Below are 19,779 nucleotides of genomic sequence, written 5' to 3'. Positions count from 1 at the left end.
TGCACCCCACAAAGATTCTGTTCACTGTACCCCACAAAGATTGTGTTCACTGCACCCTAAAAGGATGTTGTTCACTGCACCCCACAAAGATTGTGTTCACTGCACCCTAAAAGGATGTTGTTCACTGCACCCCAAAAAGATTGTGTTCACTGTACCCCCCCAAAGATTGTGTTCACTGCACCCCACAAAGATTGTGTTCACTGCACCCCAAAAAGATTGTGTTCACTGTACCCCCCAAAGATTGTGTTCACTGCACCCCAAAAAGATTGTGTTCACTGTACCCCCCAAAGATTGTGTTCACTGCACCCCACAAAGATTCTGTTCACTGTACCCCACAAAGATTGTGTTCACTGCACCCCAAAAAGATTGTGTTCACTGTACCCCCCCAAAGATTGTGTTCACTGCACCCCACAAAGATTCTGTTCACTGCACCCCACAAAGGATTTTGTTCACTGCACCCCAAAAAGATTGTGTTCACTGCACCCCAAAAAGGATTTTGATCACTGCACCCCAAAAAGGATGTTGTTCACTGCACCCCAAAAATGATTTTGTTCACTCCACCCCAAAAAGATTGTGTTCACTGCACCCCACAAAGATTGTGTTCACTGCACCCCAAAAAGATTGTGTTCACTGTACCCCCCAAAGATTGTGTTCACTGCACCCCACAAAGATTCTGTTCACTGTACCCCACAAAGATTGTGTTCACTGCACCCCAAAAAGATTGTGTTCACTGCACCCCAAAAAGGATGTTGTTCACTGCACCCCAAAAAGGATGTTGTTCACTCCACCCCAAAAAGATTGTGTTCACTGCACCCCACAAAGATTGTGTTCACTGCACCCCAAAAAGATTGTGTTCACTGCACCCCAAAAATGATTTTGTTCACTGCACCCCAAAAAGGATTTTGTTCACTGCACCCCAAAAAGGATGTTGTTCACTCCACCCCAAAAAGATTGTGTTCACTGCACCCCAAAAAGATTGTGTTCACTGCACCCCACAAAGGATTTTGTTCACTGCACCCCAAAAAGATTGTGTTCACTGCACCCCAAAAAGGATGTTGTTCACTGCACCCCAAAAAGGATTTTGTTCACTGCACCCCAAAAAGATTGTGTTCACTGCACCCCACAAAGGATTTTGTTCACTGCACCCCACAAAGATTGTGTTCACTGCACACCAAAAAGGATTGTGTTCACTGCACCCCAAAAAGATTTTGTTCACTGCACCCCAAAAAGATTGTGTTCACTGCAGCCCAAAAAGATTGTGTTCACTGCAGCCCAAAAAAGATTGTGTTCACTGCAGCCCAAAAAGATTGTGTTCACTGCAGCCCAAAAAGATTGTGTTCACTGCAGCTCACACACAGAAAAATGGATGTGGATCACTGACACCTGCCTATCTCCAATCCCACACCACACAGCAATATCGATTGTAGTTTGTAGAACACAGTTTCCCTAAAATTCAGCAGACTCTGTCCCTAACAGGATTGAGAAGAGATCGTAGATCAGGATTGAGTGCAGATTCACCCCACCCCCCACACAGCAATATCGATTGTAGTTTGTAGAAGACACTGACCCTATAATTCAGCAGACTCTATCCCTAAAATGCCTACAACTCGCCCTGCCTAAACACTCCGACCTGTCCCTCAATTCTATCCGGACACAAATGGTTTTTTCCTGCCTATCTTTCCCTAATCAGCAGCCAGCACATTGATGTGTGCTCTGTCCCTTAGCTAAGCAGCAGAATGACGCTGCTGCGGCGGCTGCCTCGAACTTATAAAGACTTGGTCACATGCTTCAGACGGCCAATCACAGCTACTAAGACATTTGCAGGCATGGCTGGGATGGCTTAAGGCACACCAGTTAAACGATTGTTGATTGGCTGTTGAAAGCCCGCCATGAAAAGAGCGCCAAAGCATGCAAAACCCGGAAATAAAACGACCGAACACGGATTTTTACCCGAACATACAGTAAAGTGTCCGTGTCCGTGTTCGGGTAAAAAAAATCCAATTATTCGGTACGAACACGAATAATACAGTCCGTGTTCGCTCAACACTAGTAATGATGTCAGACTTTGTGCCCCTCCCGATACGTTTCATTAGAATCAAAGAGTGTTTCATACAACCACTAACCGAATGTGCCTGTGTTTTGGATATTGCAGATGCCCCTCAAACCCCACTGAAATCTAAAAGGGATGGAATCAACAAATTCATTTTGCCCATTTTAAATGCATATAGAAAAGGATTTGTCAAACTAATGTTATAGTGAACCAGTCAGGAGGAACATGTAACAAGGAATAAAAATAAATAATAATAATAATTCCATTTGGCAGGAAGCAGAAATTTTATAAAGGCTTAAATTGCAATAATACTCTCTTTGCATCAGCGCCTTCTGGCTCGTTAAGAGGTTTATAATGCTGGGAGGTGGGGCATGGTTTAAGATTACGTGACAGCCATGATTGGCTGTCACAGCAGTCTTGTGATCCTAAAACTTCCGATTGCGAAAAATGATCGGGAGCTTTCGGTTAGGTGACGGTAACTGTGCTGGGAGTGTGTAGTGCATGTGCTCTTGGCATAGGTTTATTCGGGCAATTCAAGCAAATATGTGGCCCCTCAGTGCTAAGGACCAGGCATCAAGAGGCCGCATATTTACAAATGCACAGATCTACATGTTTGGATTACTTCCATTCATTCTTTTTTTCCAATAAAAACAAAGAAAATTCAAATTGCCAACAAATTACATTTTCTAGCCACTGTGTTCTGCTTGTAAACAAGCAGCTGGAAACTCCTTTCAACATCAATATCAGACCTTTATCCTAGCAACCAATGATGCATTGGTTAGGGTCTGGTATGTTTTGTAAGGGAGACTCCATGCTTAAAAAAAAATATATAAAAAAGGCTTAGTGAGCCTGCAAAGTGCATACCAGACAAAGGGTTTTAAGTGGTAACCCCACATAAAACAAAATAATCAAAGTGACCCTCACCTGACCATGCAGCCTGATTGGTCAAGAAATGGGGGGGGGGGTAGTGGGTTTGTGTCCCCCCTAGAACTACACCAGGCTACATTTAATCAAAATGGAATGGGTGCCTTTACAGGGAGGCCCTGAGAGTGTTATAAAGTTTCAATGATGTTAGCATTGTGAGATAGTGGTTACTAGAACATCCACAGTCACCAGTGTCCTAGTAAACAGTGACACAAGCAGACCCCATTCATTGCTATACTTGTCCAATGATTTTGACCAGCATCCCTGGCCCTATTACTGAATGGGCCTGGGGATATATAATTGGTTGCTAGGGCACTGGCACTGGTGTCTTAGTAACCACAGACCATATTTAAAATCTGGCTTTCATTAGTGGCAGTAGTATTAACATGGCTACAAATTGAAGCTGAATCAAGGCAAATAGCTTAATCACTTTAACTCTCATACCTGTGTACCACCTATGAGTAAGAGCAATGTTTACATTTCCACTAAGGGCCCTTATACGGAGCTTGTCTATTCACAACACAGTTCTTCTGCTGTGTGAAAGGGGTGTATTTCTTTCCTCCAATCAGCTCTCACACACTGTAACTGCAGTCTCTCTGCCTCTTCCTCTGTGCTGCTGACAGATGAAGATGAAGAAAGATTGTAAACACAATTCTGCCCTTTTGAAGGGGTGTAGGGAATGATAGACTGCAGATAAACAAGTAAAATCATATGTAGGGAGACATGTTTAATCTCTCTGTATCATCTGAAGCTGTTCACTTCACTGGGTATTTGTGAGGGTTTACAACCACTTTAACCTCTTGCTGACTAATCGCCCCACTTTTACTGCGGCAGGTTGGCTCTATTATGTGAAACGACATACCTGTACGTCTTTTTGTGTAGTTACTAGTGGGGGCATGCGCGCACACTGATTGGCCAGAGGGGGAGCCAATTAGCGGGTCCAGCAGGCGCGATGCCTGCCGGCCACCTGCGATCGCTCCCCATAGAGACAGAACGGCGGTCTGCCCATGTAAACCGCGGCCTGCACATTCTGTCACAGATGAACACAGGGATCCTGTGTTCATGCTATTTAGGAACACAGATGTCTATGTTCATCTAGTGAGTCAATCCCCCACACAGTTAGAAAGCAACACCTAGGGAAACACTTAACCCTTTGAGCGCCCCTGGTGTTAAGCCCTTCCCTGCCAGTATCATTAGTACAGTAACAGTGCATATTTTTAGCTCTGATTACTGTAGTAATGTCACTGGTCCCCTCAAAAGTTTCAATAGTGTCAGTTAGGTGTCCAATCTGTCTACCACAATGTTGCAGTCCGACTAAAAACCGCTGATCCCTGCCATTACTAGTAAAAATAAATAAATAGATAAAAAAGACACATCAATCCCCTAGTTTGTAGGCTCTATAACTTTTGGGCAAACCAATCAATATACACCTATTAGGATTTTTTTTACCAAAAATATGTGGCAGAATACATATTGGCCTCAACTGATGAAAACATTTTATTTTGTTATTTTTTTTTTACTGGCTGTGTTTTCTAGCAGAAAGTAAAATATATTGTTTTATTTGTTTTTTTTAGGATTGTCACTATTTATTTGTTTAAAGCGCAAAAAATAAAAATTGCAGAGGTGATCAAATACCATCAAAAGAAAGCTCTATTTATAGGGAAAAAAAGGACATTTGGATACAGTGTCGCATGACTGTGCAATTGTCAGTTAAAGTAATGCAGTGCCGTATCGCAAAAAATAGCCTGGTCATTAATGGCGTAAAGCCTTCCGGTTAAGATAACAATGTAATACATGCAATGTTTTTTGGGACAAAAAGGATTCTTTTTGGCAATATTTTCTTGGAAAAACTTTTTATTTTCTATGTAATCTATAGACAAAAATACATACTAGTGACAATTAAGCGTTTCCTTTTTTGTTACATTTTATTTCTATAATTTGTTATATTTATAATGAAACTAAAATGACATTACTGGTACAAAGCATGCAAAGTATTTTCAAATGATGAAAAATGTTTCTTTCCTAATTGGTTGAACTGGATGGACTTTTTTCCAACCAGATTAACTATGTAATAAAATCAATTTTTTTGTGACACTAAAAAAAATACTAAACAAAAGAGCAAATTTCTATCCAGCCATTTTCATATGTCCTGTTCCCCAACCAGACTGCAAAACAAGGAGGGTAAAACCATTTTCTTTGCTAGAGGCGAAGAATACAGGGGTGTCAGCTCAGTGCCTGCAGCCAGCTGCTTGCACAAATACATTGATAAGTCATTAACTTTCATCACTTAGTGCCCTCTTTCAGTTAGGAATAACATTTGTTTTTAAATAGTTTAAATGGCTCTTTTTCTTCTTTTTTTTTTTTCAACCTAGTAATTCTGCAATTACCACACTTCCTGTTACCCGGTGGCTAAGCTCACTCCACCATATCTGTCAGAATCTATGGTTGTTACCCAGGTTTGACTAAAATAATGCCTGCCTTTCTTCATTCCCATTTAATGGAGGATGGGTAGATTAGTCATTTTTAAAAGGAAAAAAAACATGGTTTATGCTTTCAGTTCAGTGCACAGGAAGTGACAATGAGACTGCATTACTATCAAAATTATACTTTTTATACTGTACTGGCTTAAAATATTTTTTTAGCCTTGAAAAATAAACTTAATGCAGTAACCACAGCTAAGGACTGGTAAGATGAATTATATGGCATTTTTTCACATATTGAATTATTCCTGAAAATATCTTGGGGCCCAGTGGCAAAAAATACATCATATTTGTTACAGAGTTTCACATAAAATTCAATACATTTCAATAAAACAACCCAATTTTCACCACTGGTAATTTTCGATCATGACCTTATTATCACTTGAACTCATAAAAAGTAATATAAGAAATTGCATACCTTAAAAAATGTCATTGTTGCACCATCTTGAACAGCTCCATATTCAATTTTAGTCTGTTTGGCTAAATCATCAGCAGAATCGATAGGGGATTCCATGCGCTCCACTGTGAGAAAGGCAGCTAAGTTGGCAGTATATGAAGAAATGATGATAAGAGTAAAAAACCACCATATTCCTCCCACTATTCTTGTAGAAAGAGCTTTAGGCATAAGTTCGGAACCTAGTAAAAATCAAGGGATACATTATTAAAATGATTCAAGTTAATCAACTATTCCATGCACATGATCCTGAACAGTGAAAATAAAATTCACTAGAATTTACCAGTATAGCAAAAAGTCAAATGGATTTGTGCATAGACATTATAAGTAGTCCACACAAATAGTAAGGATGCATACAGCTTTGTTAAAAAAGAAGCACTGAAATGAAGCAACTGAATCATTGCTGCAAAGCAGGGCAACCCGTTTTATAGTCATTGATGCTATGTGGGACCAATCATTTTGATAACCACCCCAATGCACAGGCAATTGTGCAAAACATGGCAACACACCTTAATGTGTTGCGTAAAAACATTTTTGATGTGTCTAAATTATGGGACATATTGATGCGTTGGAAACCCATTGGCTTTATTAGGCTGACTTAATGTTTTACATGTTAACACATGACATAACACTTAGTAATGCACATGCATAAATATAGAGATGAAAACTTTAGCATATTCTAAGCATTCTAATTATATATATATTTTTACTTTCAAATTGTATATAAATTAATTCTGAGAGAAGAAAAAAGTCTATGGCAATGTCATGTTTTTGGAGTGGAAATAAATTAGTTGTAATTAGAGTTAGCTGTTTAAATACAATGAGGTGTGATTTGAGTTAGCCCTCACCAATATCATTTTCATCAATAAAGGTCAAGCTGGCAAAAAGAAGTTCACAGAGCACATCTTGTCATGCTCAGGAAAAAAGAGATTAAAAATAGTTGATGAAGGCTATCAGGCTTGTCAAGTTAGACAATGACTTTTAAATCTCTTTTTTTTCTGAACCACAGGCAAACCCAAAATTTTAAGTGGATAAAGTTCAGAACACCAGTGGATATACCTAAAAGTTACTGCCATCACAGAGTTCAGAAATGAAGCCCAAAGCATCAGGTAAAAGCTTCCATTGTATTAGTCAGAGGTCATGTTTTAAGAAAGGGAACAATGTTACGCAAAATAGAATACATGGGGAGAAAATGGAAACCACCCTTCACAAACATATAAAGCAAGTCTAAAGTTCAACAAAATGATTGGGATGTCAATTTAGGCTTATGAATGTATGTTTTGGTAGCTGACAGATCCATTTTTTTTTTGGATGTCCACAATATATCTAGTGAAAAACAAAGAAGAGCTTGCTATAGTAAAAACCTTCTATAACAACCAAGCACTGCAATAGCCTTGTAAATATATATGGAGGTTTGGCTGACACAGAATTTGGGCACCTTGCTATTATTGAAGGACCATCAGTAGGGATGATCGAACTTTTGAAAAGTTCGGTTCGACCAGAACACCCGAACTTCACGAAAGTTCGGTTCGGATTTCAGAACCCCATTGAAATCAATGGGACCCGAACTTCGGTAATCAAAAAACACCATTTTGAAGCCCCAAAACCCAATAAATGCCCCTAAAAAGTGCCTAGGGTTCTGGGTCATGCCCCATTAACTATTAATCACACAAGAAAAAGTTCTTAAAAATTGTCATTTTTGATAAAAAAGCCAATTATTGAAAAATTAAAAAAAAAAAAAAGAGATTTTTTGATTTTTACTTTGGATTTCAGATCTGGGGGGTCTAAAAAGTGTGCATGTGAAGTTTCAGCTCTGTAGCATGTCCAGAACCATTAAAAAAAAGATCGTTTGTATTAGAAAACTTTAAGCACAGAAATATGGCTTCTCTGCTGTAACACCTTGCCGGTTTAATAGAAGGCATTTTTTTGGGTTCTTTGCAGTCAGGAAAAACATCTGAACTTGTGTATAGTGGTACTGTGCACAAGTTCTGATGTTTTGCCTGCCTCCAAAACCCCCCAAAAAATGCCAGCAAAAACACACCTGGGCATTTTTTTTGACGCTAGCGTTTTTTTTGGCATTTTTTGGGGTTCTTTTGAGGCAGGCAAAACATCTGAACTTGTGTATAGTGGTACTGTGCACAAGTTCTGATGTTTTGCCTGCCTCCAAAACCCCCCAAAAAATGCCAGCAAAAACACACCTGGGCATTTTTTATTTTGACGCTAGCGTTTTTTTTGGCATTTTTTGGGGTTCTTTTGAGACAGGCAAAACATCTGAACATGTGTATAGGGGGTATATATAGACATATATGTCTGAATATATACCCCTAGACATATATAGGTGTGATAGTAGCAGAAATAAATGCTTGCGCTAATGAAATCATTTACAGCAATATATTTCTGCTACTATCACACCTATATATGTCTAGGGGTATATATTCAGACATATATGCCTATATATACCCCCTATACACATGTTCAGATGTTTTGCCTGCCTCAAAAGAACCCCAAAAAATGCCAAAAAAAACGCTAGCGTCAAAAAAAAAAATGCCCAGGTGTGTTTTTGCTGGCATTTTTTGGGGGGATTTGGAGGCAGGCAAAACATCAGAACTTGTGCACAGTACCACTATACACAAGTTCAGATGTTTTTTCTGACTGCAAAGAACCCCAAAAAATGCCTTCTATTAAACCGGCAAGGTGTTACAGCAGAGAAGCCATATTCCTGTGCTTAAAGTTTTCTAATACAAACGATCTTTTTTTTTATGGTTCTGGACATGCTACAGACCTGAAACTTCACATGTACACTTTTTAGACCCCCCAGATCTGAAATCCAAAGTAAAAATAAAAAAATCTCTTTTTTTTTTTTATTTTTTTTATAATTTTTCAATCATTGGCTTTTTTATCAAAAATGACAATTTTTAAGAACTTTTTTTTGTGTGATTTTGTGTCTGGGGGGTCTAAAAGGTGTACCTGTGAAGTTTCAGCTCTGTAGCATGTCCAGAACCCCAAAAAAAGATCATATAAGTGTAAAAGAGGGGTCCCACCATCCCTGCTCTACTGAAAAATGATCTTTTTTTCTGGTTCTGGACATGCTACAGAGCTGAAACTTCACAGGTACACTTTTTAGACCCCCCAGACACTAAATCCAAAAAAGTCATGCCTGCCTCCAAAAATGCCCGATAAATGCAAGAAAAAGCGCCGTAGAGAAGCCGTATACCTGTTCTAATAAAAATTATAAGAAAATGCTAATTTTTGGGGGGTTCTGGACATGCTACAGAGCTGAAACTTCACATGTACACTTTTTAGACCCCCCAGATACTAAATCCAAAGTAAAAATCAAAATATCTCTTTTTTTTTTTTTTATTTTTTTTTTATAATTTTTCAATCATTGGCTTTTTTATCAAAAATGACAATTTTTAAGAACTTTTTTTGTGTGATTTTGTGTCTGGGGGGGTCTAAAAGGTGTACCTGTGAAGTTTCAGCTCTGTAGCATGTCCAGAACCATAAAAAAAAAGATCGTTTGTATTAGAAAACTTTAAGCACAGGAATATGGCTTCTCTGCTGTAACACCTTGCCGGTTTAATAGCAGGCATTTTTTTGGGTTCTTTGCAGTCAGGAAAAACATCTGAACTTGTGTATAGTGGTACTGTGCACAAGTTCTGATGTTTTGCCTGCCTCCAAAACCCCCCAAAAAATGCCAGCAAAAACACACCTGGGCATTTTTTTTTTTTTGACGCTAGCGTTTTTTTTGGCATTTTTTGGGGTTCTTTTGAGGCAGGCAAAACATCTGAACATGTGTATAGGGGGTATATATAGGCATATATGTCTGAATATATACCCCTAGACATATATAGGTGTGATAGTAGCAGAAATATATTACTGTAAATGATTTCATTAGCGCAAGCATTTATTTCTGCTACTATCACACCTATATATGTCTAGGGGTATATATTCAGACATATATGTCTATATATACCCCCTATACACATGTTCAGATGTCATGTCTGACATCAAACATGTCCTCAAAAAAACACTGGCAGTGGCAGCCCCTGCAGCATAAAAAATGCTTGCTGGTGAGAAGCCACATACCTGTCCCGAAGCAACTCAGAGAAATGATCATTTCTCTATAGCGGTCACCCTGCTATGGAAGGGTTTTGTCACCCTGCCATAGCAGTCACTGTCAGTTAACCCTACACTACACTACGGTCCCCTGACACTTAACACTTTCCCTACAGAAACTAAATTTTTGAAGCTAACTTAAGTGTAAAGGAGCACTCTAACTACACTAGATATCCCTTTCCTCACACTAAAAATAGCTAAATGACACTTTTAAAGTAAAATTAACAGAACTGCTTCCACTCTCTTCCATGTCCAGTATAACAATGCTGGGAATATGGCGGGGGCGATCTTATATACTGGGGGGCGTATTCACTAATGATTGGTCTAGGGACCCCCTAGTCACTCCAATCACATTCCTAGCATTCTCCTGCCCCCTCAATTGGCTTTTGCTAATGGTTCTGGTCCAATCACGGGCTTTTAAAGCCCATTTCCTGAAGCATTGCATTTTGGGCGGTTCTGGTTGCCGAATTCCGAACTTTTTGGGCAAAAAGTTCTAAATTCGGCCGAACCTCGAACACCCAATGTTCGGGCCGAACCGATGGTGGACCCGAACCGTTCGATCATCCCTAACCATCAGTTGCTCCTAAATCATAGAATACTATAGGGGGATGTCTGGTTAGTAATCTATGCATTTGGAACAATCTGTAACTGTGTACTGTGCAAAGACAATGACCAAAAACATGCAGCCAATTGCTTATATTAAAGATAGAATTGCTACTGAAATCCTAGTCAATGTCTGTTTACAGATCAGACCTTTATAGACCTACTCTTGTTTAAAAATCTGCTGATCAGAGGTTCCATGATAAGGAGTGAGACAAAATTATCCCAAAGAAATATGAGGCTTTGGTTGATAGCTTCTGAAAGTGTACTATTGCAGATAATCAATCTAATGGAGCTATGGCCAGATGCTGAAACGTATACATATTTCAATATCTTTCACATAACCAAATTACATACAATGTTACTACATGTACCATCAGAACTAAAAAAAATGGATTTGCCAGTACTTCATGTTAAAAAGATGTAGCTTAGCAGAGAGAGGAAAAGGTGTGTGTCTTTTTATATGTGTGTGTGTTGAAGTTACTATATAAAAATGTGCGAATCACCAGAATAATACAATTACATATAGCACTTGGTCCTGTTCAGAACAGTACTGTGGTTGGAAAATAATATTTTTTTCCCTGTTTTTGATGGCTTTCAGTTCCACCCCAGGCTGAAGCCTAGTTTATGGGTGGTTCTATGGGGGAGCTACAGCACAGCACTGTAGTCATTACCCCCTCTTCATTCTCATTGAGTTTGAAATTGATTATTATGTGTGCTCCTCATACTTGCCAGGCAGCATCTCTGCTTCCAAAAAAACATCTGCAGCTCTGCCATCTTCCAGATCTGTAGAGTTCTTCCTTAAGTATCATTCCTGTTTTGTTTTTTGTTTTTTTTTGCTGCAGTTACAACAACATGACTACAGTGACCCAACCATGAAGGCATTTCATGGATAGAATTTTCTCCCATATATGGTTATCTGAATTCTGGGGCTCTTGGTGCAGCATCGGTAATAAACAATTGCAGACATCAGTACAGACAGGCAACTGAGCACAGACCCACCTGCCTTCTATTCTGGGTCCCCTTTATATTTAAAGTAAGCTTCCAGATTCTTTTAAGCGACCCTACTACCAGGCATCCTCCATTCTTGCAGGCAAGTGGCCTGGTTTGGTTCACGAGGGGGGGCTGCTCATTAATCTTCCTTCTTTCCTGGCCAGCTAAGCTGTATGCAAGGGTCTAGTATGGATTTTCAATGGGATATCACACATTTTTTGTGTGAGGTACTCCCCCAAAAACCATGCCAGACGCAAATAGTCTGGCAAGTATTTGTGGGGTGGGACACTACACACTTCTTTTTAATTCTTGCTGTAGGATGTGCTACAGTAAATGTGACATTTACAAAGAAAAAAATATACAGTTTAAATTGTGTAAAACAAAACAGCACACAGACCCCTCTAAAGGTCTCCCGAATTGAGGAATAGAAGTCAGAAGGGAAATGTGATTTTCTTCCTGTCCAAAAAAACTTTTAAAACATAAAAGAAAAAAGTTTTCCCAGGCAGTGCCCGCCCCTCGCCTCATGTCATTTTCTTATGACCCTTTACCTATTAGCCCAAACAATGGGTATTTTTGATTTGTCAGATTTAGCTTCCATTAATTTCAGTGAGGTTTGGGTTTGGTGTCCAAACTTTGAAGTTTGCTGAACATAGAGAAAACCAAATCCAGAGCAGTTTGGCTCATCTCTAGAGACTAGAGTACTAGCTGGCAGCTTGTTTTGTCAATGACAGTTCCATCAAACACAACCACATAAGCCACCAGTTGGTATTCCAATTTTTCTCGCACTCTTGGCATGTCTGCAGAATGACAGCAATGGGCTGGGTGAATATCACTGACCTCTATGTACAGTATGCAGTGAATCTCTAGCCAATGTTTTCATTAGTTAATGATAGAGTTGTGACAAGTTGGAACCCTGTATGTTTCTTTGCCTGTTGTCTGTAAAGTTTCCTTTATTTTCTGTCTTGCTGATAACATTGTCACTATGGCAGAAAGTAAGGGAAATCCCTAGTGGGGATGCATACATTGAAAAACTAGCAGAGGTTCTATCCCACCTACTAAAAAGATGTACCTTAGTTAGAAAGATTTGACAACATTATCACAGAGACATGAACTGAGAGAAAATCTGAGGAGGACTGAAGGGGGGAAAAGATTTGACCAAAAAATAACCTTTCTCTGCTATATATAAAGCACACCAAATTTTCATGACCAGAGGTCATTGATACCTAGATTCTCAGGCCAAATGTAGAACAGCATGCATCCTTGTAAAAAATATCTGATTGCTTTTAAATACATCACAAAGGGAGGCATGTGTCTCTACCCTTTTCTTTTCTTTTTTCTTTTTTTTACATAGTATACTTGTTACAGTGCCTAAATATCTTTTAACATCTCTGATTGTATATCTAAAAAATGAGAGGCTAATTGAATAGAACTGCCCTTAAAATACCTTAGCAAATGCAATGGCATGTGTAAACTAATGTTGATAAAATATAAGCCCACATCACCTAAGAATGTTTCAGCTCAAAATGCATGTAACAAACTTCACAAGACATTTCAGCACCCATAAAGTAATGTCTAAATTAACTACAACTCATTTTACAAGCTCACATGTAGGTGATCAAAAAGTGAGTTTTGAATTTTAAACGATAACACCTAAAGAGACAAGCAGTTAGGCCCAAACCGTATACATGTTTATGTACACAGTTCAATAATAAACAAAATATAAATGCATAGCTCAGGTAAATTATGGTGAAATGTTTTTCAAGCACCCCATAGCATAGAAATGTTTATGCAGAACAAGTATTGCAACGCAGTATACATAAGCAACTATTTACGTTTCTTGAGTATTGACTCTAAGGACTCAAAGGAAAAGGTGGGTGTAAAATGACAACTAATGGCTTACTGTATGTGGCATTTAGACCCTATATATGGCACTTGGACCCTAGAATATCTGTGAGCTCGCTGTAGATTTAGTAGTTGAGATAACAGGAAGCTTGCAAAGAGTTTAGAAATAAACTTCTTTTTAATTTACATATAAAAACATTTCATATATATATATATATATATATATATATATATATATATATATATATATATATTTAGTACCAATCAAGTAAATGCAGAGGAAAGTTTTCTTCGCTTATGTTATAGCATTTTTGCAACTAAAAAATCTTTCTTCATAAATTTAGGCCAAAATGAATACTGCTACATTTCTTTGGTGGAAAAAAAACAAATCAGTGAATATTATTTAATCTGTAGGAAAGTTATAGAGCCCACAAACTATGGTATATATTTATATCTGAAAATCGATCAATCCTGATGTACTGACAGAAATCTAATTTCTTGAGGCCTGAAAATGCCAGGACAGTACAAATATTCTGTGTTTGGTCACAGCGATCACATGGTACTGACAATGGCCTGGTACCGTGATCTGTCATTGGCTGTGCCAGGCGGACACAGTGGGTGACAGATCGCACCAGAGAGCAGCCTGTTTTGCATGCATGAGGCGCAATTCTGGGAGGGCATCATATGACCTCCCCCCAGAATAACAGAGAGGGACATAAGCCTACATAGACCATATGTAAAAGTGTGGTCATACCCCTCAGGTGAGAGCACATCTGGTGGAGGGAGCACAAGCCAAAGATTTGTTTATGAGCACTGCTTGCGGAAACCATCAAATATTCACTTATAGAGACACTTATATAAATATTAGGTATGTTTTTAATTTATGTTTATACATTTTTAGTATTTTCTAATTCAATTTTTTTTTTTTTTATATTTTTTAACACATGCATTGACTTTTTATATGGACTTGAGTTTAAATCGAATATTCACTTTTTTGGTTTATAATTGTGCAGTGAATGTTTGGGATATTTTAGGGATATCTGCATATATTTTGTGTTGATGGTGAAATGCAGCATGTGTTTATCTTTAAAATTGTATATAGCACGTGTATATGAGAGTGTGCTGTGTGCGAGTGATTCACTAAATTTACTCACTGGATATTTTTAATATTTTTTACCAAAGCTGCTCACAAGGATTTATTCCACCTACTAAGTTAGCAACTTCAGTAAATGAATAGTGTCCCTATTGCCTTGCAAATTAGGGGAAAGAACCAAAAAGGAGGAAAGAATCTGGATGGCTGGAAAAACCAACCTACCTAGAAATCAGAAAGTGCTTCTCGATGTTGAATAGGCCTGGTGACCCAATCCAAGAAAAAGAAGAATTTTCCTCAAACCAGCATATAGTAATGCAGATAGAAAAATAATAATTAACAATTGTAAAGCAAGATCATGGCACATGGTTCAGGGCATGGAATATGGGAAAAATCTGAAAACACTGAGAAAAGTAGTAGAACTTATATTTATGAGATTAGAGGGTTTTTTATATTTGCATAGAATCCCTGTGTCCTAGCAAAGTATACAGCAGGTGAAAAAAAATAAGATAAAGGATATTTGGTGGGTGGTTTAAAAATGAACAACAGCTAAGAAAATCAAAATATGATAACAAATATAAAGCAGGACTTTGTTTGCATCAAAATCCTAACCAAACATGTTGGGAGAGGAAAATACAAAATAATAAATAAATTGAGGAAAGCCTAAGGTAGCTTGAAGTCAAGTATTGAATGCAATAAGTGGAGGGGAATGAGTTATAAATGTAAAAATATCAGGGTCCTTTAAGGGGTTCACTACCACAAAGGATCAGAAAAAAGAGAGGGGTAGGAAGTGAGATAGAAATGATGTAGAAATATATGATAAGCATTTCAGCTCTACAAAAAAAAACAGAGCAAAAGGAGAGGAAATCAGTTTAGGAAATAGCACAGTGTTGGAAAAGAAAGCCCAAGAAGGAAAATTTGGGAGAAGTTTTATATTTCAGGAGGAGACTAAACCAACATTTATCATCTTAGGTCCTGTCAATGTCACAATATGTACATGAGCAAGAATAATGTATAAAATCTACCGGATCAGTATACATGACCTATAGAAGATAGAGAAGACAGGATCAATCAATAGCTTTATGAGAAAGTAGAAGGTATACTGTATATAACACAGCTCTCATTAATGGTGTGAAAATTAAAATAAGTGCTTGAAAGTCAATAACTGGACAGGAAATAATATACTGATCATATAGATATACACAAAGATTACATGATACAAGCACAGATAATGGAAAAAAAGAAACTTAGCTCACCATGAGAATGAAAACAAGTAGCAGCAAGAACAAACACATATGATATTACACACAATACAATTAAAGTAATGTAAACTGAATAGCTCATGTGATAATAGATGCGATATGATAGTGGCATACAAGCAGTACGTGTAAAGAGGTTAATTTGGAATGTGATTTTTGTATGACTTAGATCTAACAAAAATAAAAAAAGGAGAAGAGGAAAACATCACATGAGACATTTTAACAAGAAGATGTGATCATTGATATATTATGATCATTGATTATCATTGATAAAATTGAGGCACAGGCTACCTTTTATGCTTCTGTTGTCTCAGTTCTCAACAATAGATGATGATGTACTCTTTACCTTAGAAAATGAGGAGGGGATTGGTATGAAAAAGAAGAAAATGCTTTGCATGTGGTAATATTGGAAGAAAACAAAAAATAAATGAATATTTTGCAAAGAACAAATGCAAAAGAATATAGAATGACAGGAAGAGAAATTAATTAGAAACAAAATTAAATAATTTTACAGTGGGATTAGATGACAAAGAGTGTTTTTTGGTGTTTGTAGAAATTAAAACGGTAACCCCATAAGAGACAAAGACCAAAATAAAGTAAATCTAAACCATACCTGTAAGACATTTAATTCACTTTTGCCCTGTCCTGTTTTTCTTTAAATACTGTTTTACCATGTCATGTCCCTTTTTACATTTCACCACTTCCAATCTCCTCCAGCTTTTTTAAAACACTTTGAGGTTGATTTACTGAAGGCATATACACTGCTAAGTTTACAAATGAAGCTGCATTTTGCAAAGGTGTTTTCCTTTCCTGTCTACATGCACTTGATTCGGTGTCTGCCAAAAATTATATTTTTTCATCCATACAGTATTGATTGAAAACTTTTTTTTGACAAACACATATACCATAGAAAAACAGATCACAATACAGAAAAAAAAAAAAACACATCCACAAAGCAAAAACCAAACTAAATTCCACTTTCCCATTTTCTTCTTTAATTCTAATTTATACTATCTCTCTGGTCTCTGATTACATTTCTGAGCTTGTAGCATCTTTCATATTCTCACCAGTTCGTACCAGACCAGTTACTCTTTGGAAATGTGTTTAGAGCTCCCCTATGCTGAAAAGTCAACTGTTCTAATTTTATATTTAAATTGAATGCCAATATCCATTCCATCACTGTCAGCGGATGCGGCAAAATCCATTTTTGTGCAACAAGAAACAATATTCTACTAAGCCCAAGTTTCAGATTAACTTTTCAATATGTATACAATCAAAAATGTACCGCTCTAATGCTCCTATCACTGATATCAGCCAACATGACATATAATGAACTGGTTCAGATCATATGAAACAACTAACCAGGCTACAGTGTGCTACAGAAAAATGGCAACTGATCACACATAGGATGCCGATTCACTGTGACCAAAACTAAACCTGGAAATGTAGGATGGCTTCAGCTCTGCTCTCCACCTGTAGGAGAGGTCCCTCGGATGCATTTTGCTCATAAACGATTAAGCACACAAGGGAGTGAAAAAAAAATGTTTAAAAAGAAGTGTGAAGATTGGTGGTGGCGCTACCTCTGAAATAAAAGCAACCGTATATATAATGCCCCTTGTGAAGTGTAAGGGGAAGTATACTGGTAAAAATAACCCACAAATGGTGCAATATCTAAAAATAATAATAAATAGAAATAGATAACAAAGATGTATTTAAATCAAACAATAAATGTGAAAAAATATATATATAAACCGATGGCGTGACAAAAGACCCACAACCGGAGATATGTGAGTGATTTCCAAATGAACTATGAATGTGCCACGTACATCTGTATCAGCGTGAGTGAAAAAAATAAAAGAAAGTGAATAAGTGAAATTCCACGAGTGGCCCCTAGGTGGCGCAAATAGCTTGGTACAACCTGTATGCTGATGTATGGGGATGTTCCTCTTCGAGATGAAAGAGCAGTCAGAGAGGTCAGCGGAGGGTGCCCTGAGTGCTCACATAAAAGGAAATATACCCCATGGTGAATAATAGTAACACACAGTTATACATAAGCGGCGTAGTAGACTCACTCGTACAGTAGATCAGGATCAGAATAGTCGTATTCGCCGGGAGGCTTCCGCGTTCCACGGCCGACAACCGGAAGTGACGTTTGACGTCGGAGACTCCGCCCTACGCGTTTCGTCACAATGACGTCAACTGGAGCGGCGTCAACATAGCGTACTCCCGGAATATTTATAGCCGCCCGTATCCAGGTAACGGAGGGGACGGAACAAACACCGGCATCTTGCTACTCCCTCTCCGGAAGCCATATTGCTCAGCCACTAGCTTCATTATGGATGTGCAGGGGAACGGCCATACTTCATCCTATAAATATTCCGGGAGTACGCTATGTTGACGCCGGCCCCCTCCACACACACACACACGCACCCTCTAAACTGCATCAAATAGTGGGTGTGGTCACATTTCCCTAACAGTGGGAGGTTCTTAAAGGGGCATTGAATACAAGGAGTATATTACGTACAGAGTGCAGAATTTGGGGGGGTTCACACAGAGTGCAAAGTTTAGGAGTGCGCTACATACATGGTGCAGAGTTTAGGGGTGCGCTACACACACAATACAGAGTTCAGCCTTCTTCCACAGCTGCTTACCTCTGAATTCCCATCCACATCTCACTTTCACCCCTCTTCAGCTCTAACCTCTGTATGCAACCCCCTCTCCACTGCCCTATCTTCTCCCCGCCTCTTTAAAAATTCCACTATCTTCCACATGTCTTACTTTTGTTTCTGTATTAAGCTGAAGCACCCATTCGGCTCTAGTACTCCCACACTGTATTTGGCTTTGCATCTGTCACACTCTGAGAGATAATCCGGTGAGGGTGTAGGCATCTACACTGCACCCCAGGCACCTGCATCTCCCCTGTCCCCATTCTGCACTCAGTGGGAGCCACTCAGGATATCAGATCTGGGAGAGCCATTGGGAGACAAGCTGTCACTTGTAAACACTGAAGCCGGACTTCTGTGTTTACAAGTGATAGTGGTGAGCAGGGAGCAGAGGGCCTGAGCCAGAGGTGGTGGAACTGAGTTCCACCAAGTTCTAGCTGAAAAAAGCTATATATATATATATACAGTAGAATTAAGTATTATAGTAGTAGTAGTAGTATTAAGTAGTATAGTAGCTTTCATACATCGAGAAGAGAAGCTCTTCCTAAATATTTCAAACACCGTTTATAAGCATTACAAATGTCATGGGCCTCTCTAGTGTTTAGGTTCAAGGGGAAGGCAACCTGTCAAACTCTACAAGAGGCTTTTGCTGCAGCTAAATGCCAGAGCCTCATGCTAAATGCCCAGTATGCACAATGCCCTATCTGACTACAACAAAATGAAACGGTGAGATGGGTGCACTACTTTAAAATAGTATAGGCTCTCCAAAGAGACTTCCTCTCTCCAATATCCTTAATATCCTTACTATTTGGTAAACCGGTACTTACTGTATAATATTTTATGTTTATCGCTTTCTGCAGAGCTTTTTATATTTTGAACTGTACACATCCCCTGCTATATTATGACATAATATTTTAGTATACACTCTATTGCACCCTGTAAAAAACTAAGGAGGACTTGTTCAGAGAATGTATCCTTCTTTAGTTTCCTTTAGAAAATATTTATTTCTGTGCCCTTCTTACCATAGCTGACATGCAACTCAGAATAGCAGTGTCATCTGAAAATGTAATATATGAGCATACTTCATATTGGAGAATGCAATTTTAACTATACAGAGTAAACAATAATTGGCTAAGCTCACAACCCCTTGGAACACTTTTCTCCTCTTTTTTCTACTTGCAGCCTATTTAATAAAAAGTCAAAAAATCCAATTACAGTGAGGGATGCTCAAGACTAAGGGGATGGAAAGCTGCTGGCCACAGTGTTCATGTGCTCCCTAATGATTAGGTTATCACTCAGCTTCCTCTT

The 19,779-nt window shown here is 38.4% G+C and overlaps 1 protein-coding gene across 2 annotated transcripts in view; it reads right to left on the bottom strand.

Moving 5' to 3' along the window:
- GRIK2 (glutamate ionotropic receptor kainate type subunit 2) overlaps positions 1–19,779 on the bottom strand; it is a 994,545-nt gene that overhangs the window by 171,435 nt on the left and 803,331 nt on the right. The window contains exon 13 of one of the 2 annotated variants that reach the window (XM_082249558.1): positions 5,873–6,090. In XM_082249558.1, coding sequence (XP_082105684.1) covers positions 5,873–6,090 — 218 coding nt within the window. Of the gene's footprint in view, positions 1–5,872; positions 6,091–19,779 lie in introns of those variants that run through there. The other variant, XM_082249559.1, reaches the window with a different exon arrangement.

This window comes from Pelophylax lessonae (genome assembly GCF_965119305.1).
Source record: "Pelophylax lessonae genome assembly, chromosome: 3".
NCBI lineage: Eukaryota > Metazoa > Chordata > Amphibia > Anura > Ranidae > Pelophylax > Pelophylax lessonae.
The sequence above is the reverse complement of the archived record's forward strand: the minus strand, read 5'-3'. Positions and strand labels throughout refer to the sequence as shown.